The following is a 23,740-nucleotide window of genomic DNA, read 5'->3' on the forward strand; positions in this document are numbered from 1 at the left end:
GAATATAAATACACCTGTCGAGAAAGCTCATTTAAGGGAAATTTTAGGAAACAGATATCTGGCATCTTTCGTCGATGAGGAGTTAATAATTTCCCAATTAGGTGAGCATTTTGGCTCTCAGAGGTTTCATTGACTGATTCAGTTTTCATATTTTACACCACCATTTTCGACTTTAATCTTTTTCTTGTGAAGTAGCGGTCACCAACCTTCAGGCTAAAGCCATAATTATAGGTTTACAGATTGCCAAATCTCTTGACCTGAGCCTCCTAATCGTTAATGCCTCCAAATGTTTTCACTGCTCAACTTTTCAATAGGACTGAAAAGTATAAAATAATTTATTCCATCTTCATATAGATTACTAACTCCATATAGCCAGTCCTGAAAAGTTTTGACTGTGAATGTTTAATAGCTATGAAAATAGTTGTAAGATTCAAAATGAATAACGTGGGGCATACGCAATATGTAACTGACGCATGAATAATTCACCTCCTTGCTACTACTGATATTGATGCATTAGTAGTTCGCTGCCTTACCGTTATATACTGCACACCTGCCACATGTATTTTTGTTAAATCTTACAAGCACTTTCATAGCTGTTAAAAATTCATAATCACAGATTTTCAATCTATATGTGGTTAAGTATGTGTATGGGGCTATAAGAAATTATTCTGTTCTTTTTAGTCCGATTTAAAAGAGTGATATAGAACAATTCAGTTTTATTTAAACACACTGACGGAATATAATCGCAACGTCAAAAAAATAACTAACGTGGGATAATGATATTTCGGGCGTAATTTGTCTATGTAACATATTTAAGCGATTAACATCGCGAGACGACAGATTAACGTAAGCTCGATATTAGCCATTGTAAATGTGAAATGCTGGTACATTAACAACCGATGTAGGCGTCAGATTGTTGAAAGCAACCACGCAAACGTGCATGCATTGTGTTGTACAGGTGCCGGATGTCAATGTGTGGGACGGAGTTCCACAGCTGTTGTTGCACTTGGTCGGTAAATAAAGGGACGGTTAATGCTGTTCGTGTATTACGCTGGAGTTGTCGTCCGATAATGTCTTGTATGTGCTCGATTGGAGACAGGCAACATGTCGATACTCCGTAGAGCATATTGCGTCCCAACATCGGTATGTCGGTTATCGTTATCCTGCTGGAAAGCACGGTCTGAAATGCTGTTCATGAATGGCAGTGCAACAGGTCGAATCATCAGACTGACATACAGTTCTGCAGTCATAATCACGGCAATGTTCCTCCTCTCATACGAAATCGCACGCCAGACCATAAGTCCTGGTGTAGGTGTAGTGTGTCTAGCACGTACACAGGTTGCTTGCAGATCGTAACAGGCCGCCTTCTAACCAACACACGAACATCAGTGGCACCGAGGCAGAACCAACTTTCATGAGAAAACGCAACAAACCTCCAATTAGCTCTCGCTTGACATCACTGAAGCCGCAAATGACGGTGGTTCGGGCGTCAGTGCAATGCACGCTACTGGGCAACTGATTCGGAGCTGTCCTTGAAGTAACCGATTTGCAACAGTTCGTCGTGTCACTGCAGTGGAAACTTCTGCTCAAACTGCTGCTTCCCTCACGGTAGTGCCGCGTGGCCGTCCGGAGTCCGCTCTTCTTGCGAGCGTACATTCTCGTGATCACCGTTGCCACCGATCATGTACAGAGGCTACATTGCTGCCAAATCTTTCTGCGTTATCGCAGAGGTAACAGCCAGCTTCTCGTAGCACTATTACGTGAACTCCTTCAAATGTTCATAATGACGCCTTTGGTACCTTAAAGGCATTCTCGACTAACACCAACTCACCATGTGCAATCTCTAAGATATCTAACGCTCGCGACCGTTACAACTATATTTAAAGCAAACTTGATTTGCGTCGATAGTGGCGAGACTGGTGCGAATATTGAACAGACGTCATTTTTCGGATGTACGAGAAACATGCCTACCAACCTCCGTTTATGTTTCCCAACCTGGTGGTGCTTCGATTTTTTTTCCGTCAGTGCAGTTATTTGTAGGGATATTTTTCTGCGAGAGACGAGGGTAACTAAGTTGCTCACTGAGATATTTGAGGTCTAACATTATGTTTCAAAACGACTGTGAATAACTTTTGCAAGCATGTGGAGCGAAGGCATCCATAGATAAGTTAATTTAATCCCGGAGAAAATGCTACGGTAATTCAAAGTATTTCTCTACTTTTAGTATTCTTGGAACCTATTAAATAACTGATATGTTTTTGGAATCTGTAACCTGTTTGGAACTAGAACTTTGTAACATATTACCCGTACTTAAGGGGAGACGAAAGCCAAGCGGGCTTCAAAAATTCGATTTATAGATTTTAGCATATTTGAAAGGCCTGGTCTTTCCGGCGTGAAACAATTTTTGTTTTATATAAATACGACAATTTTTTCGTGAGATATCTCGGTTTTCCTGAAGCATGGTCTTTGCCCGAGTGATCCTGACACTTGGTGCAAGTGCAGGAAAAGTGCCAGATATGACCACAAACATTCTTTACCTGCATCAGTAATGAATGAAATAAACCCATATTTAGAGACCTTTGTAAAGATACCTTGTTGAAGAAATGTCTTCATGGGAAAACCCAAAATTTTAATGTATATGTGAATTCTGTTATTTGGAAACGATTACCGAAAACTGTATTTGTTCAGCTTATAACCCTCAAATTTGGTGTTTATGATGCTATTTCATGCTTCAATGATGGGGTAATTAGAAAACTGAATGTTTTGGAATTACTGGGCACAAAATCTAGTGGAAATACTGCAAAATCCTTGGTGCAAATAGATAAAGAGATAATCAACAAAGCAGATATTGCTAATTTAAAATGCACAAAAGAAGCCAGACAGAAAAGAAGAGGGACCAACAGAAGAAAATATCATTATGATTCAGATGATGCTCAGTATGGTGCAGGAAACTATTAGTGGTCAGAATTCTCATCAATAACTATACTAGAATTACAATATTAAACTTTAAATTTTTTTACTTTCAGGTACCATTGTTTGATAAACTAATGGCGTTAGAAACATGAAATTTGTTCAATTTGTACTGCAGATGGTAATAAGGTATTACAAGTAAATTGAGAACCACCAAACAATCAGAAACTGTTTTATAATAATTAATGGACAAAAAAATTAAATTTTACTATTCAAAGAATAATTCTTTTTCTTCAAAACCATTTGAGGTATTATGTTCATTTTACCTGTAAATTGAGGCATATATGTTATATATACACAGTAAAAATTTCATTGTTTTATCACTTATAGCTCTTTTGAAAAGTATACCTATTCAAAGGGAAAATTACATTGGCAGAATAGGCAGAATTGGGACAATAACTGCCTTTCGTCTCCCCTTAATAGTTCAGATCATCCCTAGTCTGAATCAGTGCAGGCTTTCGCTGCAGCCATTACAGTTGTTCTCGTCGTCCCGCAGAACTTGACCGGCGAGCTGACGTCGGAGGCGCTGGAGCAGGTGACGCAGCTGATCGACGCCATCCAGAACGACGTGCAGCTGCTGCTCAACATCGCCAGTGGCGTCACCAACTCCACGCTGGACGAAGTGCGCAAGCTGGCCGACGAGGTGGTCACTCTGCTCAACGAGCTGCAGGCGGTCGCCGGCGAGATCGGGTCCGGCGCTCTCGACGCCGTGGTCGCCACCGTCAAAGGGGTAAGAAGCAGTTGATGGTGTAGCTGAGAGATGAGCGGGTAACTGCAGTGCACCCGCGTCCGAAGCACGCGTCGCTGACGCAGGCCTTTGTGCTGGCGCTCGACTTGGATGGAACCGGTTCGAATCCCGGTGGTGGAGCAAATTTTAACCGTAGGTGTCTGGCCGGACGTCTTGGATTAAGAATCTGTGTCGCATGAAGCGAGTGCACTTGTCACCGTTGATAGCGATCAGTCCGTCATATGGGGACAAACTTACGAGCAGAACACGGCAAGTGCCACAACCAGTTGTCTCAGAAACTTCACTCGCTGGAAGAGGGGTCAATTTAAGCTGACACGCGTCTCTGCTTGTCAGTAGATACTCAACCATTTCCGAGAAAACGACTGTCAAAGTTTTTGAGATACTTAATATGCCGTTCAGCACGTAATCACATAAGTTGAAGCTTGAATAAAACGTTCTCGGGTTTCAAGGCACGTCAGTTCGAATAAAATCCTCTTGCTTTAGATGACCATCTCCGCCATCGTCGTCAGGAGTCCACTGACTGCCGGGGCTGCTACGGTTTCTCGCTTATATAGGCACGACGACACGGTGTCCATCCCAACATTAAATTTGCTGTAGAGATGGAGAAGCACGGCTAGCTGCCATTCTTGGATGTTTTGGTTGAGCGGAAGGCAGGAGACCAGCTTGGTCATTCAGTGTACCGGAAACCAACACACACTGATCGGTTCTTGAACGCTAATAATTTCCACCACCCTGTACACAAGAAAGCGGTCTTGAACACGTTGGTTCATAGAGCCAAGATTATCTCTGATGACAACCACCGACAGTCTGAATTGCAGAACTTAAAATGTGTTTTCGGGGAAAATGGATACAGCAAAAGAGACATCGCAAACGCTTTCAAGGGCCGCCGACGAAAGATACCCGGTGAATCAGTAGAAGAGGCCAAACGGACTGCATTCCTGCCATACTGTCGAGCAAATAGCAGCAAATTAGGACATCTGCAGCACAAACATGGGCTAAGACCAGTGGTCCGGGCCGCCCCCAAGATACGAGTTATGTTGCGCCCTGTTAAAGACGACATTGCTCTTCGAGTGTTCGGTGTGTATGGTGTACCCTGTGAATGTGGCAGTATGTACACTCCTGGAAATTGAAATAAGAACACCGTGAATTCATTGTCCCAGGAAGGGGAAACTTTATTGACACATTCCTGGGGTCAGATACATCACATGATCACACTGACAGAACCACAGGCACATAGACACAGGCAACAGAGCATGCACAATGTCGGCACTAGTACAGTGTATATCCACCTTTCGCAGCAATGCAGGCTGCTATTCTCCCATGGAGACGATCGTAGAGATGCTGGATGTAGTCCTGTGTAACGGCTTGCCATGCCATTTCCACCTGGCGCCTCAGATGGACCAGCGTTCGTGCTGGACGTGCAGACCGCGTGAGACGACGCTTCATCCAGTCTCAAACATGCTCAATGGGGGACAGATCCGGAGATCTTGCTGGCCAGGGTAGTTGACTTACACCTTCTAGAGCACGTTGGGTGGCACGGGATACATGCGGACGTGCATTGTCCTGTTGGAACAGCACGTTCCCTTGCCGGTCTAGGAATGGTAGAACGATGGGTTCGATGACGGTTTGGATGTACCGTGCACTATTCAGTGTCCCCTCGACGATCACCAGTGGTGTACGGCCAGTGTAGCTTGTTAAGAATATTGGTGGTGTTGCGTACTCGTTCCTAAGAAGTGGGTTTTGGTTGGCTAGCAAGTATACCCGTTTACTCGTGCAGTCTGGAAGCAGGGTCTTGTATTCAATCGATTCTCACCTGCCCAGCTGGGTTTTTCCTCTTGAGGGAATCAGTAACGGAAACATACATTCCCGAATTAGTTCTCAATGTGAACAGGTAGCAGTGGACGATACCAGGTGCAGAAGAATGAAACCTGAATTCCCGTATAGATGATTCTAGCCGTTAGCTTTGGGACCGAGAGACCATGTCCGTGTGCGGTCGCGTTCTCGCTTCCCGCGCCCGGGTTCCCGGGTTTGATTCCCGGCGGGGTCAGGGATTGTCTCTGCCTCGTGATGACTGGGTGTTGTGTGCTGTCCTTAGGTTAGTTAGGTTTAAGTAGTTCTAGATTCTAGGGGACTGATGACCATAGATGTTAAGTCCCATAGTGCTCAGAGCCATACGAACCATGTCTGCATCGCCATCTGCTTCCGGTAACGGCTGACGACTAATGTCAACACACAGTAACCCAAATTCGATGCATCGGTATCTGTTTCAAACCCGTAAACACGTCTAGTTTTATGCGGACAGCATTGGTTTTCTGTTATCATTTGAAGAACGCTGCTGCAGAATCGCATCGACTGCTTGTCGAAGCTTTCGGCAAACATGATCTTGGGAAAACAAAGTGTTTCCAGTGTTTCAAACAATTCAAAAGTGGTGATTTTTACGTGATAAACGACGAGCGCTGGAAACCACCGAAAAAGTTCCAAGACAACGAACTGCAGGCCTTATTGGGTGAAGATGATACTCAAACTCAACAGGAACTTGCGGAACAATTGAACATGAAGCAGGAAGCCGTTTCTCTCAGTTGAAAATTATGAGAAAGGGGCACAAAATGGGAAAATGAGTTCCGCATGAACTGAATGAAAGACAGCAAGCAAATCGAAAGACCACTTGTGAAAGACTGCTCGCCAGATACAAAAGAAAGTCGTTTCTCCATCGAATAGTGACAGGTGATGAAAAATGAATGTTGCTTGAGAATCGCATAATAAATGTATTGTGAAACCGGTCGTAAGTTTAAAATTAATATAACGTCGTTCCCCAGACTTGATCGGAAACATTCGTGTTTTAAGCGTCTACGGACATTGGTACATAAATGAGAGAAATAAAATAAAATAAATTGAAAACAGTGGTCGGGTTTCTGCACCGCAAGGCTGCCTAATAAGCCAACGCTTCGACTGAGGCGACTGACTTCTGAGCGCCACATAAAGTACCTCACAAACCTGGACTGTGGTTTTCTGAAAAATAGTAGAGTATCTACGGATTATCCGAGACACACATTCGCTTATTTTGAGTCTTCTTCCACTGAGCGAAGTTTCTGATAATTTTCCTTGTTAGTGGCCCTACATGAAGCTATTCGGTCGGAGCAGGCGCACCAAGTTTCTCCCTCTCCCTTGTCTCGTCATCTTATAACACTAACGGCCTCGTGCACCGGTCTCGACTAAAAGTTAACAGCAGTAACATCGCCATTTAACCCTGTTTAGCGCAAAATTTTGGTGCACTGACCTCGATCAAAGTTAATCGGGGGAGTTGAATTTGAGCATGATTCACAGGCGGTTTTTACCAGATGATAGGGTTTTATAAGCATATAGTATTAAGATGGCAACACGTATCGATGTACTGAGACAGACTCAACACGTTCTATACTGTAATGTAATGCATGATGAATCCAGAAAGTTTCTCAAATTATGAATAAAATTTACCAGGAGGCACACGTAACCACACTGGCTGTTTTTCTTAATAAGAGGATCACGCGACAAGAGGAGTTTTGTAGTTATACTCGTGGTCCGTGAAGTATACTCAAATTTACCTCTCCCGACGCAGTTCGATGCAGCTCTAAGAAATTCTCGAAAAAAGTCGACTTTTAAATGTTTTGGCCATTTTGAATATGCTATAATGAAGTAAATTTTTTTTTGTCCTTGCTCGCTGCGTGGGAAGGGGGCGGTGGGCTGAGTTCGATTAGAGGTGCATTAAAATTTTTAATCAAAGATGTATGTTCTAGAAGTGTTATGTCTTTTATAAAGGAACGGTAATTGAGAAATTTTGTTTGCAGGTAAAAACTGGATTTTTGTATGCAGTATATACTAGTTAGAAATAAGAAGACATGAATTTTTCATAAAAAGACAATTAGTAGTGTTAAGTAGCATACATTAAATGACCTTCGTATTTCAATAACATAGGTTTTCGACCTGAACGGAAAAAACGTAAAAAAATATGACCGAAACGAGACACTGTACATTTCTTCTTCTATACTGCAGCCCCCAGTTCTTTTATTTTCAAGAAATGATGCATTCGCACCGACCAATTACAGAAGTATATCCGGCGAAAAATTTGTTCTTATTTTGTTCTCCATTTCGCGAAACACAGACGAATGGGCTATTAGCGAGGTGTAAACACACTTCTGCTTATTGGCGAGAGTGAGAGCTTGTGACAGTGACGTCACTCACGAGTGACTGTCTTGAAAACTTGTGTACATAGGCAGCCGTGTGCAAATTCGTATCTCTATTGAAATCTTTGCATCTCGATGGCGCCTTCTATTGGAATACAGGGAGTTAGCCAATGTCAAATGCACGGTTGGCTGACGACGGTTTTCTGACTGACAATTAACGTTGCTGCACTGCAGAGACATTTAAACGCGGTTTACTTTTAACCATGATCACGGGACCGAAACTGATGCACTCAGCCACAACAGGACACCGCACTATACAACCAACTTCGATATTGTTGCACTTCGCCTCCCGTGGCCGTTATTGGAAACACACAGTGACGTTACATTAACAAAGTGCAGTGGTGACTAAGGAAAACGCACTGCACAGTCATTGCTTTCAGTTAAACTGTGCATAAATAACTATCAAGAATTCAAACCTGTCCTCGTGAAATATCGACAATAATGGCGATAGTGCAGTGCGATGTTACTCATAATCTTTGGATATTACTGAAAGTGGTAAACAGAGGAAGACGTTGAGAAAGTGGACATATTCAGGTGAAAAAGAAATGATGTTCGAAGTTGTACAATTTTCCCAAGGAGATAAAAAGCCCAAGCAGGTAAGTGATACCCTTCAGAAATCAGTCTAACGGGCGGCAAAAATGTTAGGGACTTCAGAAAGAAAAGTAAAATACACTTTGAAGGCCTGCAAGGAAGGAGAAGCTAAACCCCTTGAAAACGAAGGCGTTTTAGAATTGTAGTCTCTCTAGATGACTTCAATAAAGCACTTATTCGAAGAAAATATTTTGGTGCATAGGACAGAGGAAGGAAATCCCAACGTTGAGAAACCTGCTATTATTTTCAAAAACTCAGTCACATTTTCAGGGAGGATGAGAGACATCGGAAAATTGAAAAATGTGGGATTTAGTTTCAAAAAACGTTAAACCAACCAAACAGAATATTTTGCTGCTTAGCGTGCAGAATACTTGAGAGAAATCAGAGCTGATTTAAGTGGACCGAATGAAGCACTGGTATTCGCGGGGTGCGTAGGCATTATACCATACAAAAATGTTGGTGTCGTAAGGAAGTGCCGAATGTAATTACTAACGGCGGTGAAGGCCCTATTGTTGTGCGCGCTGGAGGAGCAATGGGTTTCAAAGAGGGAGCAGACTTAATTTATGATTCGAAATCTAAATCGCAAGATTATAACTATGACATGAATGGCGATAATTATCACGAACGGTTAGAAGAGAAACTGATTCCTAACGTCCTGGCTGGTAGCATTGTTGTTCTTGATAACGCACCGTGTCATACTGTTCAGACAAATAAAGCCCCCACTTCTGCAACTCGCAACAACGACGTAACTGACTGACTCTTTTAGAACAAAGTCAGTTTGACACCGAGCTTAACAATAAATCAGCTTTTAGAGAGTGTGCGTGTAATAATCCAAAGTTGTTTTTAAAGCAGATGCAGTTGTAAAGTGGAAGGGGTAGAATCCTATAGAGCTGATTGGGATATAATGAAAAAAATGTGTAGAAAAGAACTTTCTTCCATTAATAACGATAACCAAAGAGTCTCCAAAGAGTCTTTGTGTAAGAATTCCGCACGCGTTTGGTTAAAAGCATGCAAACATATGAAGGACATTAGCTTTACGCCAGTCACTGTTGTAAGTTTTTAGTACACTATTGCAATTTCGGCCTTAGGCCATTATCACGTGATATTATGGCTTTAAGCCATGTCAACGTAATGTAAGGCCGAAATTGCAGTAGTGTAATAAAAACTTATAACAGTCACTGGCGTAAAGATGATATCCTTAAAAAAAAAAATTTAAGACTGTGAATCCCAGCTACAACAAGTGTATTCATGCGAACATGTAATAGCAACTGTAAATAAATTTTGGCCTTGCAGAGATGGGTTAATGGAATAAACAACAGGGAATATAATAATTAGCGTTGGTCTGGAGAGTGGAGACGAATGTACAGCCCTTCACGAAGACAGTTCTATGGAAACTGACAGAACGGATAAAACTGCAATCTATTACAATGAAAGCGATATATAGCAGATGAAATTGGCCTCTACGCCTGTTGTGACTGACCATCCGCTTCATAACTAATCACCAAGCTCAGTGCAGTTTTATACTCCATCCTTCGCTCTGCACCGAGCGAGGTGGCGCATTGGGTAGCACACTGAACTCTCATTCAGGAGGACGATGGTTCAAACCCGCGTCCACCATTCTTATTTAGTGATAATTAATTGAAACCCTCAGCTGCCGTCAGGCGTTGTTGACATACCTCGATGAGGACAGCTGAAAAAGTGTGCCCCGGCCGGCACTCGAACCCGGGATCTCTTGCTTACATGGCAGGCGCTCTAACCATTTGAGCCACCGAGGACACAGATGAATAGCGCGACTGCAGGGACTTATCCAAAAAAATGGTTCAAATGGCTCTGAGCACTATGGGACTCAACATCTTAGGTCATAAGTCCCCGAACTTAGAACTACTTAAACCTAACTAACCTAAAGACATTACACACACCCATGCCCGAGGCAGGATTCGAACCTGCGACCGTAGCAGTCCCGCGGTTCCGGACTGCAGCGCCAGAACCGCTAGACCACCGCGGCCGGCCGCAGGGACTTATCCCTTGCACGCTTCTCGTGAGACCCACATTTCCAACAGTCCACAATCTACGTACGTAATGTAAGCGTTCGGGCAACCTGTGCGCATTCGCACAGACGAAGGTCAATGGCTGGGTAGCCTTTAACTATATATATATATATATATATATATATATATATATATATATATATATATATATATATGAAGATAGTAACTGTTTTCGAAAGAACAGATACCACTGATGGCCGTGCAGGTTCTCTAGAATAAATGATAATCGAGGTACATCAACAACACCTGTCGGCAGCTGAGGGTTTCAATTAATTATCATTTATTCTAGAGAAGCTGCACGGTCATCAATGGTATCTGTTCTTTCGAGAATAGTTACTATCTTCATATATATTCTGATTTAGGTTTTCCGTGATTTCCCTAAATCGCTTCAGGCAAGTGCCGGGATGGTACCTTTGAAAGGGCACGGCCGACTTCCTTCCCCATCCTTGCCTAATTCGATGGGACCGATGATCTCGTTGTCTGGTCCCCTCCACACAACCAACCAACCAACCTCCACTCCGAATCCCGATTACCTGCCGACACGCGATAAGCCTACCGAAGCACCTTCATTCCTGGGTGCAATATTATCGTGCTCGGCTAATACAAACATCCATATTAATCACCTCCACTCAGAATACACAGTTAAGACGCAATTATCAGACACAGCCTCGAAAGGGGCCATTTATTAGTTCAAAAGAATGTGCTGGTAAGCTGATGAAAGCAGTCGTGTAAGACGACGAACTGAGGCAAGAACTTGCTTCAACGAATATGATTAAATTTTCAGTTTTGCTAATTTACGATGACCTAGAAAGGATCGCGGCAATATTGTAAATTAGCAGGTTTGAAAATGTTGTTAAATATCAAAATTATTATATCGCTAGAAACAGTTTCTACTTCAATGTAGAGAAGGCTCCTTCACTCATACCGGAAATACCTCTCTGTCTGAGCGAAAGAGTCAGTAGAACAGGAGCACTGGGACTCAATCTTAGGTTTATTAAATGTTATTGTCATTTTATTGACTTATGTGCAGTTATTAAGGCATTTGAAATTTCAGTTGTAATGCAATAAAAAGGCATTATATTAACTATAAAAACTCTGAGGGGTTTAATAAATTGACGGGTAAGCTGACGAATCACGAAAAAAGGCGAGTGGCTAGTCGGCAATAATCATTTTACCCTCCATCCATCTTAGAAGACTTCTGTATTTTTAATTCAAACAACATTCTAGGAGATCATAGATATTATTAAAAAAGTAAAACACATATATAAGTAGATGAGATTTTAGGACTAAATCACGAATACCACATTATGTAATGAGAGATAGTGGTTACACACGCGCTGTCGCTTACGAAGTGACGAGCAATCTTACACGCTCTGGGCTGCACAACACGGTTTTGTCTGTGGTGACCTAAGCGAATGGCAAGGTCAAATGTTCGGAATTGACAAACTTGGCTAGCTGACTGAGGTCACTAGATGTTGGCAGAGGTACTCGGTAAAGCGTCATTTTCGTAAACATGTTATCTTAACCCTTTCGTCGTTTCACCCGACTGCCCCCCACGGTTGATCCAACACTCACCATTTTTTGGAAGCAGGGCCGGTTTAAGGCCCAAGCGATACAAGCCACCGCTTGGGTCGCCAAGCTGAGAAAGGGGGGGGGGGGGGGGGGTCAGAGAAGCCACGAATATAAAGCCGTCGTTCTCACGAGGCGTGGAATCGCACGTGGGCGAGGAGCTGGCGACGTGACAGCGTGGAATTTCACGTTCCGCTACACTGAAGAGCGTGAAATAAAGAATCTGGCATGTCAGCTTTTAGCTTCGGGGAGCAACGTGACCAATGAGATGGGGCATCGTTCTACATTACAAGGCAGAACATAGGAGTTGCCATATTGTACGGCGTTAAGCATTGTATTTGGTAGGTTATTTTCTCATAAAGTACATGAAAAAGCACTCCGTCTTCAGGCCACAGTGGCCCATCGGGACCATCCGACCGCCGTGTCATTCTCAGCTGACGATGCGGATACGAGTGGTTTGTGGTCAGCACACCGCCGTCTCGGTCGTTATGCTGCTTTTCTTTGACCGGAGCCGCTACTGTTCGGTCGAGTAGCTCCTCAATTGGCATCACGAGGCACATAAAGTACGTGGTATGAACATAATGTGTTTCGAAGCACCAGCAAAAGGAGAGTCGTTGTAGTTGTGATTCGTTATAATAAAATGGCAGGAAACTACCTATCGGTAGGTAAGGGCTTCCTATAGTTTGTGTTTTTAGTGTTGTGAAGTGTGTGCTACGAAAGTACACCGTTTGAATGCTACGGCACGATGATGACCTCTCAAAAGCTCGTCTTCTTTTTTTACAATTTCCATATTAAAAATCAAATAATGCCATTTGTAGACACATTCTTTACACAGTCTGTGCCACATACGGACGGTTGGATGGTATGTGAAGCTGCAGCGCCGATTACAGCGTCGTGTACTCGCAAGATGTGAAGAGAAATGTAGCAAGTTCGTGTGCAGTTCATTCCTATTTTTTCACTTTCTTTCTTTAAACTATTCGCCGTGTTTTTTTATTCATTTAGTAGAAGTGTTCTCTCAAAAGTCTAAGTTCTTTATTATAAATAATATATTTGCTGCTAGTTTGGTTGCAAAGACCAACGGCTGGAATGTTTTCCCAGTGACAAGAAACCTTAACGTGACTGCCAATCTACGTCTGAAAGTAAACACAAGTTACGCACTGGGTGTTCCTGCTATTATGAAACTCTGTGTAATAGATACATACCTATTTATGGATTTACGAACTGGCTCATGTTTGTTTCTTGAAGGTAAATATATTTGTAAATGATGGTGAGCAGCTTCTAAAGTACCTTCTCTCCCGCTGGAATTAAATTATTAAACGAATCTCGATCTTATAATCTATTTTATCTAATACGTAACTTCAGAGTGTTGGTACTGAACGCAACGTCGAGAATATGAGTATTATGCATGCACAAACTGACAGTCAGTACACTTGAACTGTATTTAATTTAAAACCGAAAATTGGATGGAACTTCAACAGGCATAACGAATATCATCTAGTAGCATGTACACTATGTGATCAAAAGTATCCGGACACCCCCAAAACATACGTTTTTCATAATAGGTGCATTGTGCTGCCACTTAATGCCAGGTACTCCATATAAGCGACCTCAGTAGTCATTAGACATCGTGAAAGAGCAGAATGTGGCGCTCCGCAGAACTCACGGACTTCGAACGTGGTTAGGTGGTTGGGTGTCGCTTGTGTCACACGTCTGTAGGCGAGATTTCCATACTCCTAAACATCCCTAGATCCACTGTTTCCGACGTGATAGTGAAGTGGAAATGTGAAGGGACAGGTATAGTACAAAAGCGTACAGGCCGACCTCGTCTGTTGGCTGACAGAGACCGCCGACAGTTGAAAAAGGTCACAGTATGTTATAAGCAGACATCTATCCAGACCATCAGATAGGAATTCCAAACTGCATCAGGATTCACTGCAAGTAGTATGACAGTCAAGCGGGAGGTGAGAAAACTCTGATTTCATGGTCGAGCGGCTGCTCGTAAGCCACACATCACCCCGTAAATGCCAAACGACACGTCGCTTGGTCTAAGGAGTGTAAACAGTGGAAAAGAGTTGTGTGAAGTGACGAGTCACGGCACACAACGTGGCGATCCAATGGCTTCTCACTGTTGAAGAGCAATTCGGGAATGGCGATTGCATCTCTCAACACGATCGAGCACCTGTTCATAATGCACGGCCTGTGGCGGAGTAGTTACACGACAATAACATCCCTGTAGTGGACTGGTCTGCACAGAGTCCTGACCGGAAACCTATAGAACACATTTGGTTTGTTCGCCAGGACTCAACGACCGACATCGATACCTCTCCTCAGTGCAACACTCCGTGAAGAATGGGCTATCATTCTCCAAGAAACCTTCCAGTGCCTGATTGAACGTATGCCTGCGAGACTGGAAGCTATCATCAAGGCTAAGGGTGGGCCAACACCATATTGAATTCTAGCGTTGCCGATGGAGAGCGCTACGAACTTGTAAGTTATTTTCAGCCAGGCGTGCAGACACTTTTGATCACACAGTGTATCTCAGATCGTTGGACAGCATTGTGCAGTGTTCCTCTGCTAGAAATTCGCTGTTCAAGCCATCGATGAATCCAGAACATGCTGCGTGATTTTCTCCGTTCGTCTTCGACAATTGCTAACCAAGTAAGTCGCTTGCTTGCGAAAATTTTCTCAGACTAGCCCTTTCTGGGTGACCGCTGCCTTTCTTTGTTCCGGACTTACTTTGCTGTAGATCTAAATCTTGTTGGAAAATCAGTAGCTGAGACTCCACAATAACTTGTGTGACGATCATGAATGGCCTGTGTCGTCACAGCAGGTACATTTTTCTTTTCCCTGAAATGCCCAACACGCTTTTTTAAAATTTTTTATTACAGCCGGCGCTGTTTCCGGTGTATAGATGCTTGAGAAGCGTAGACTGCTGACTTGTTGTTTCGGAGTGTGGACTGAGAGCCACGGCTGCTCTGTTTCAGACGGTGGAGGGAGTGCTGGACCTTGTGAAGGGCCTGCTGCCCTCTGGCGACGACGGAAGCGGTGACGCCACCACTGCCGCTTCCGACAACGCGGCGTGAGGTCCAGCAGCTGCAAACGTGTCCGTAGAAACGGCCGCACTCCATTGATTTTCAGTCGCTCACTGTATTCATCGATTAAAAGTTTTCAGCAATCAGCTTTTCTTCTCTATTTTTCTGCATTCCCGTTCCTTCAGTCCCTCCTTTGTCCGAGCCGGAAGCTATCTCTTTACTTCACGAAGAATCGATCACAGCTACATCTTCAATCGAGGCATTTTCGTACACTGTAATCTCTTGAGCGCTGACTCGCTACACAAGTCTGTGAGGCTTCGTTTTTTTTTCTTTTAACAATCTGCGCTCTCCGACTTTATTCAGCCTCTAGGACGTTTTCTAAACCTGTTTGCGGCCGGCCAGGGTGGCCGAGCGGATCTAGGCGCTACAGTCTGGAACCGCGCGACCGCTACGGTCGCAGGTTCGAATCCTGCCTCCGGCATGGATGTGTGTGATGTCCTTAGGTTAGTTAGGTTTAAGTAGTTCTAAGTTCTAGGGGACTGATGACCTCAGAAGTTATGTCCCATAGTGCTCAGAGCCATTTGAGCCATTTGAAACCTGTTTACCAAATACTGAGCAGATTCATCACCTGTGCGACACAGAAACACAACAGAAAGTAACAGTTGCAACACCAAAACACACGTGACTGAAGTTGAGAGAGAAGTATGTGAACTGTATCTCTGAAACACAATGAGACAAGGACGACAGCAAAACATTTTAAATGTCGTGCTATCGAAGGACGTAAAAATAAGAGACTATGAAAATGTGCTAGAAGTACAGTTACCACAAAGAGCAGATGAAGAAAGAAGGCTGTATAAACCGCTTACAGATTAGTATCCAGTTCAGAAATAGTAAAGTTTGATAGCGACAGGAGTTGAAAAGAAAAACTGAACAGACAAAGATTAGGATATGATAAATACATTGACGAGGATGCTCCCTGTAGTAGTTAAGTAGTTATGACAAGATTAGGGCGAGATGGAACGCTTGAACGAAATAATAGAGCTATTCGAATGACTTCGGCTTTAAAACAAAATCTCCCACAGAGAGCAGACTTTTTCTTTTTTTTTTTTTTTTTTAAAAAAAAGACTTTGACCGTCGAGAAGTCACTTCTTCACTGTGACATTTCCATTCTAAGCACATCACGCTGTTTCTTAAAAGGGGTACAATTTTTTCCAAACGGCAGTGTACTATGTGCAGTCTGCCTATCTACAGGGTGTTTCAGCATCTGATGACTCCCCACATGACGACACAAAGAGCATCACTACTGTGCCATTCAAAAACATTGGAAAAATGAGACCTCTCCATGTCGCCCCACAGTGGCCGACTATGATTCATCGCTGAACACAATAATATTCACAAGCAGTCTATGCTTCCTGGTCACATAACCACTTCATATGCAGCCGCTTGTGTTGCGGTGTTAACGGCAGCCTACACGTGGGACTGTAATTCTCTAGTCCAGTTGGTGCTAGCATCCATACAATGGTGGGGGATGACACGGAAACCGGCCGGAGTGGCCGAGCGGTTCTGGGCGCTACAGTCGAATCCTGCCTCGGGCATGGATGTGTGTGATGTCCTTAGGTTATTTAGGTTTAAGTAGTTCTACGTTCTAGGGGACTGATGACCTCAGACGTTAAGTCCCATAGTGCTCAGAGCCATTTTTTTGATGACACAGAAGGTAGCTGGGAGTCCATCACCTGTTCTAGGATGATGCGCAGATGTGAAAAATTGGATTAGATTGATGAGGTTAAAGAGACAAAAATACGAGGTAATCAGTCCCCCCATTCTATATCTGCCAAGCTAGGAAGACTCCTTAGAGAGAAGGGAGCAAAAGACAAGTTCTGACAAACGCTATTGTAAGCGAGAATCAATAAAACCAAGAGACACAAGCAAGTAGAAGTGAATGAATGGTAAGAGGGTGGAGGTGGGTGAGTTGCTCCGCTCAGAAATAAGCTGGAGGTCCCTGGTACATGATATGTGACAAGAGACATACTCTCAGCATCCGACAAGTGTTTTCTCACCTTCCATTATCACAAGAAAGCTAACAGCTCAGACGAGTTGATAAAATGTCAGGAAAGAGATGACGACGAGACAGCAAACGAACAGCAAACGGAAAAGAATAAGAAGAATTAATGAGGTGGGACGGGCACGATCCAGGCTGGACCCCCGAGCAACAGCAGCTATGCATCACCTGGCTCGGAACGGGCGACGGGGCACCCCTGCAGTCCTTCAAGCGGCCGACGACGCCAATGGGTCGTATCACACAGAAAGGAGTAGAAACACCTTCACAGGTAAAACGTAAAATTAGATCAGCCATTTTGGTGATCAGCCAGTTAGGCGACATCTGCTAGCACTACAGGTAGCATTTTAACCAGTTTAAGGTTTCGCCACAAAGTGTCCAAATTGGGGTAGTCCAATAAAAAGTGGGCCACTGCGAGATGGGCACCACACTGACAGTGGATAATGATGATGATGTTTGGTTTGTGGGGCGTTCAACTGCGCAGTCATCATCGCCCACACAAAGTCCTAATTTTTAAACAGTCCAGTTTTTTTCACAGTCCAATCTAACCACTTGTCATGAATGATGATGATGATGATGATGATGGAATGATGAGGACAACACAAACATCCAGTTCGCAGGCAGAGAAAACCTCCAACACAGCCAGGAATCAAACCCAGGATCCCATGATCCAGAAACAATGGATAAGATCCTCATGTTGTAGGATGTTGCCATTGATTAGACAAGCACAGTCATTGCAAAGCTAAGAGAGAATGAAGGAAACACTGCCACATGGTCATGGACCACTTTATTGCTCGCAGCTTGCTCAGAGCAACCAAGACACACCAATCCATCTCCTAAGCCTCAAACAACTGATGGCATAGAATTTACTGAAGGTCTGGCTCCAGAATTCCTATCTCCAAAGTCGGTATCCTGGTAGCCAACTTGGCCAACCAGCCAGCATATTTGTTTCCTGGGATCCCAATGTCACCTGGGGTTCAAAGTCAACCGAACATCCAGCTTAATGATGGTCAGAAAGGACGTCCTGGGTAGCTGTAACCAATGGGTATCGAGCACTGTCGATTAAGAACATTTTGCTGGTGCAAGGACGAACATGACTGGGAGCTTGAGTCACAACTACCAAACCAGTAGTGAATGCACTGCATCCATTCGCAGGGAACATAGTTCTGTGCACCTTGCATATGAGCAGACAAAACTGGTTCGTCCATTGACCTTGGAGCTGGCAGTGAACATCCAACTCAGAAATGCATCAACGACAGCCATGAACAGTCGTCGAAAAACCATGGCATCAAAGCATGATTTCGGCCCAAAGGATAGGTCTAGACAGGCCTGATAATGGGCTACATACCAAGAAGGCATACAGGATTGGTGCCTGTCAAGAGGCAACACTGGGGAAAGTTGGAGTTCAGAGCAGAGACTGCGAGCTGCAGTCGTGACTCCAATCCTTGGCTGCTGTTGTGGGAGGTGGCTCTCCCTACCAGGAGAAAGGACACAGTAGTTTGGATGTTCAGGGGAGCAGCACATGTTTATTGCACAGCTGAACAGCAGTTGTTGGTGCTCATTCGAAAAGTATCTGTCACAAGTAAGACCAGCAGCGCTGTTATTGGTCCAACATCCACAATACGGAAGGTGATGCTTAATCATATGTCAGACTCCGATAATCAAGATGGGACAGGTTCAGAACATCGTATAGTAGCAAAAATGTAGAGAGGCGTGCACACCAGCTTCTGTTACTGAGGCACATTCACTTAAGAAAGCGAAGATGGAGAAGCCACGTCAATTGGACATTGAGATCATACCAAGAAAGTGATAAGTCTCCACCACACTGAGTAGTTGTTCGTCGAGGTAGAGTTCTAGTTGAGAATGAAAATATGATGGCGACAGAAGAGCATGATGCAAGTCTCATTGGCTGAAAACCAGTAGCCATGGGAGAACTCACGATGGCACCTCTTGAATGGCAATCTGCAGTTGGCGTTCAGCAACAGACTGTTCACAGCATTCTTGTTTCTGTCCTTTTATTGGGTATTGGACCTGGGGGTGAAGTATTTTAAAGGTCATGAGGCGCACCATCGTTGGATGTTTCTTATGGCGTCGGAGAGCCTGTCTGAAATTTCTAGTGGCCATGGCGATTTCGGAAGTCTGCTGGTAATACAATGGACGCAGTTCTGTTTTGGACAGCCGCATCGATACATCCACATGGTTGGGTGCTTACAGCGACAGTAGAGGCAAAGCTGTCCCAATCAGCATTGTTGACGGCCCAGGCGAATGATGCTGGCGAAGGGAGAGGACGATGGGAAAATGATCACTGTCACGGATGAAGGGGAGAAGAAGACGGCTGAAAATGCAAAGATTAACGGCAACTGTTATCCATATGCCACTCTGAAATGTGTGGAGGCACCATTATTGAAGAGACAAAGATCGAGCTCTGAGAGCAAAGTTTTGATAGCGGCCAGTGGTCGTAGTTCTTCACAGTTGTCACCCAAAATAAGGAAGGTTGGCGCGATGTGGGTGTACCGACGGGGGGGGGGGGGGGGGGGCAAGAGGGGGTAGATGGTAGATGCAGAGAACATGTTCTGAGACACTTCACATCGGGAGGGAGGCGGTAAAATCCAGGACGTCCTCACACAAACACTCACAACCTCCAAAGTGGCATGTGTTTACTGTAGACAGAGTCGAGAAGGTACGTGCAAACTCTGACCAACGCTCAGTCATAGTCAGCTCGATTCTTAAAATAGCCCTGATAGCGTAGGGAAGGATTTTCAATGCTGCCATCCAAGTTTTCTGGAGTGCAATTCAGAAAGCGGGAGAAATGTCTAAGTTTGTGTTTATGAAAAAAGTTTATTGTAGCTCAGCCTGACGATGAAGGTTGACATTATTGATGAGGTTTATAGCTGAAACGGCAACTAACCACAAATATGGTTCAACATGGTTTACTTGGATCATACATTGACCTGTTTCTAATTTTTTACAAATCCGTCTTGAGATAGTTGTTACACTTTTCTTTTTCGTTTTCTTGCTGGGGCCTCGTTTTATAACGGTTATTGGTTTGCTGCACTGGACAGACGGAAAGGTTTTTGTTCACAAATGTGGTACAGTTTTCGATAGATTTATCTCTTATGACCTTTACCAAAACATTTATGAAAAAGTTTTAAAAGTTATTAAAACGTGAAATGTGGCGAAAACTTACGTGCTGTACGCTTCTGTGTGATGAAACCGCCCTGTGTTTTCGTCGTGAATTTTCGAGTTAACACGTTTTTGGACACGCGCAATGTGAGTGCTGCTCAATTCCGTATAAGATTTTCTTGTCAGAAAGGAAGGATGCAAAGATAGAGAAGCGTAACTGGGTGCTTCACTTCTTTTGCCACGTAATGTAGTCTCAAAACGTGAAGTATGTATCATCATGAAACAAATTTTTTAATCAGCTGTAAATTGGGTCTTCAATGTCTGTATGGCATTTGATATATGAAATATGTAGCTACATTAGTGTCGAAAACTTAACAATACTCATGAAATGAGGGCATATTACCTGGACAGGAACTCAAAAGGCATCACAGCACATGTTTCATACAAACGTAACAAAAACGTCTAATCAGAAATGTTCTGAAGTCAAGGAAACATTTTAAAAAAAATGGCACATTATCGAAAAATCTTCTTCACAACAATAAAACAGGTACTCTTTATTACGTCGTATATTACATCGAAACACGATTTTATGTATACAAAACGTTTTCATCACACTTCAGTTAAATAACGCAATGTATTATAAATAATAATAATAAAGATGGTAGCAGAAGTGAAAGGATAACATTAAACCATAGATGCATATATTCAACGCCAACACTGCTAGTAATAATAGCAGTACTACTAGTAGTAGCAGTATTACTGATACTAATAATAATAATAATAATAATAATAATAATAATAACAATGATTATTAGGAAGTGTGTGCGGGTAGAAAAATGATACATTAACTCATGATGAGTGAGTTCTAACCGAGAGAAATTCTGTTTAAGTGTTTGAGATGAGAACTTTTTAATATGGGAGAGATTTTCTGGGAAAGGAGGTTAATCAGTTGTAATGGGAGAAAGAATGTATAGAAACAAATGAGCAGGTAGTGTCGTTGCTTAGGAGGCAGGTCATTAATTTTGTTTTAATGTCAGAGATACGATACAGCTCTTGATATTGTGTAAAGTATAATGAAAATGACGAATGTCATAGGTATGTATCGTATGTACGGATTCATCATGGTAAACTTTCCTGAGATAGAACTTGCAGGATATAATCGCCGTAATTGACAATGGAAATTACAAGCTTTTTGTACAACTAGTTTTCTCAGGTACACAGGGAAGAGGTTTTGATAATAATGTAAGCCCCGTTTATGACTAAAGATGGAATGTATTATGATAATTCCACTTTAATAGTCCTAGAATGAGTAACGTGGACTGCTTAGCTTCTGGATGGCTTCTGAGTTTTAACTCTGTATTCTGTGATAATACAAAACGTCAGTATCGACATTCTCGAGAGCAGTATTCCAGCTAATTTTTTTACTTAACTGTAGGGCTATTCGTAAGCAGCTCCGGGGTTTCAGAGAACAAATGCGTGTAAACTGCACGTCGCACAGAAAACAGACACATACCAATGGACAGAGCATCTTTGAAAGCTTTTAACTCACGCGGCAGGTGCTCAGTAAGGGAAATATCAATACGATAGTCAGACTCTTGCTATACACGTCCCAACACGTGGCCGATATATGCAACTGAATTAATATCCTTCTTTGCGACTCTTCCAAATTAAACGGGAGTGGAGGAAGAAACACACGATCATTAACATAATCCCCTCAGAAGGAACCGAATGATGTCAAAGTGACCATGGGGGACCACTGGAGAAGAGGAGATTCATGAGAGAAAGCAGTTACAGTGCAACGCTGGGGCAGCTCTGCATTGAGGTAAACACGAACATGTTAAAAAAAATCTGGTGAAGCATTATTCTGTAGGAAAACGAAGTCTCCACTGTATTGCTGTAATTGTCATCTTTCTAGACACAAATAAAAACCAACTTCTGTGAAAAACCGTATTCGTCCAGCAGAGGCTGTAAGTCATTGCAAAAGTCAGAACGAAATTCTTAGTCCTTAGAGGCAGCACATGTAAAAGTGCAGCCGGTATGGTTTTACCATCCATACTTGCACCAGGCAACTGAATGCGTTATCTGCAGTTCTCTGCTCGCACCTACCATCGGTTTCCCCTGTATGTTGGAGAATTTACCTGGTATTTTGGACCAAATCGTTCTTTGAACTGTCATGATTGACGAACAGTTCGTGAATTAAATAACATAAAACATATGCATTGCTCCATTATACCCAATGTTCTAAGATGCGTGCCCCACTAGTGGTGTGGTCTACAGCTATACTATGACGTGTATTATGAACAGAAACTTGGTGAGGTTCATTTGGAAATTTGGAAATTTGTTGTAAAGTCTTATGGGACCAAACTGCTGAGGTCATCGGTGCCTGGAGAGGTGCACCATCCATTGACATATGCCATTTCTCCATCTGTCTTGTAATTTTTGTATAGCTCTCTTCTCAAACCCGACAAGGATTTATCAGTAACTCAATATGTATGAAGATCATCAGCAGTGGGGCAGTGGGGCAGAATTGAGCTCGTGTCATTAACATGCAATGGGAAGAGTGTCAGGCTAATACACAACTCTGGAGAACGCATGATACTGCCTCTCTTCATCAAGAATTCTTGTCCTAGACCAGGGATGTACAAATTTTATAGTACCGTAGGGCTTAAACCTCTCACTGTGACTACATGAGGGCCACAAGCACAAAAAAATCATGTACCTAACACATTATAACCAATGTATTTTGGAAACTCTTCCGTTGATCTGTGCTCTGACACTAATTCCCTGCAAAGCTGTTCAATAAACTTCACAGGTGAAACTACATAAAACAAAAATGACCATCAACTTCAACAAAACCATTCCTAATTATATTAAAATTGATGTAAAAAAAACATGTCATTTTCAGCACAGCATGCCAGACTCACAGCAGATAGATCTCTACTGAAAAGTGAAATTTTTTCCCTGAGTTAAAAAAAGCAAGAACTCAATATCAAATTATACAAATTGAACTTAGGACTAGTCAACGAAATTACTTTCTCCTCAATACTGTATGGCATCGCCACACAGAATCGACTATGAGAAAAAATGGAAGAAACACTAACTAAATAAACTAATGAACAAAAATACATCTGAAACTAAGACACACACACACACACACACACACACACACACACAAACACACGCACAAAACGCGTGATTAACTTTACTGAGATAACACTCACAAAACAAGTACAGCATAAACTTGAGAAAGGCCCCAAATACAAGTTGACCATCCACACAGCACATAGGACCATACAAAATCTTACTACTGAAAGCACCATAGGACAACATCAAAAAGTTAACAGACTTCAACCCAGGTCTGACAAAAGGACTAGTGATGGAAG

General features: G+C 43.0%; 1 protein-coding gene across 1 annotated transcript in view; it reads left to right on the forward strand.

Moving 5' to 3' along the window:
• The window catches only part of LOC126101624 (uncharacterized), a 31,419-nt gene extending 16,095 nt beyond the window's left edge, over positions 1-15,324 (forward strand). The window contains exons 4-5 of the mRNA XM_049912308.1: positions 3,467-3,700; positions 15,131-15,324. Of these exons, the coding sequence (XP_049768265.1) occupies positions 3,467-3,700; positions 15,131-15,229 (333 nt within the window). The 3' untranslated portion in view covers positions 15,230-15,324. The remainder of the gene's footprint in view (positions 1-3,466; positions 3,701-15,130) is intronic.
• Positions 15,325-23,740: the final 8,416 nt, after the last annotated feature.

Source organism: Schistocerca cancellata, chromosome 9 (genome assembly GCF_023864275.1).
Source record: "Schistocerca cancellata isolate TAMUIC-IGC-003103 chromosome 9, iqSchCanc2.1, whole genome shotgun sequence".
Taxonomy (NCBI): Eukaryota; Metazoa; Arthropoda; class Insecta; order Orthoptera; family Acrididae; genus Schistocerca; species Schistocerca cancellata.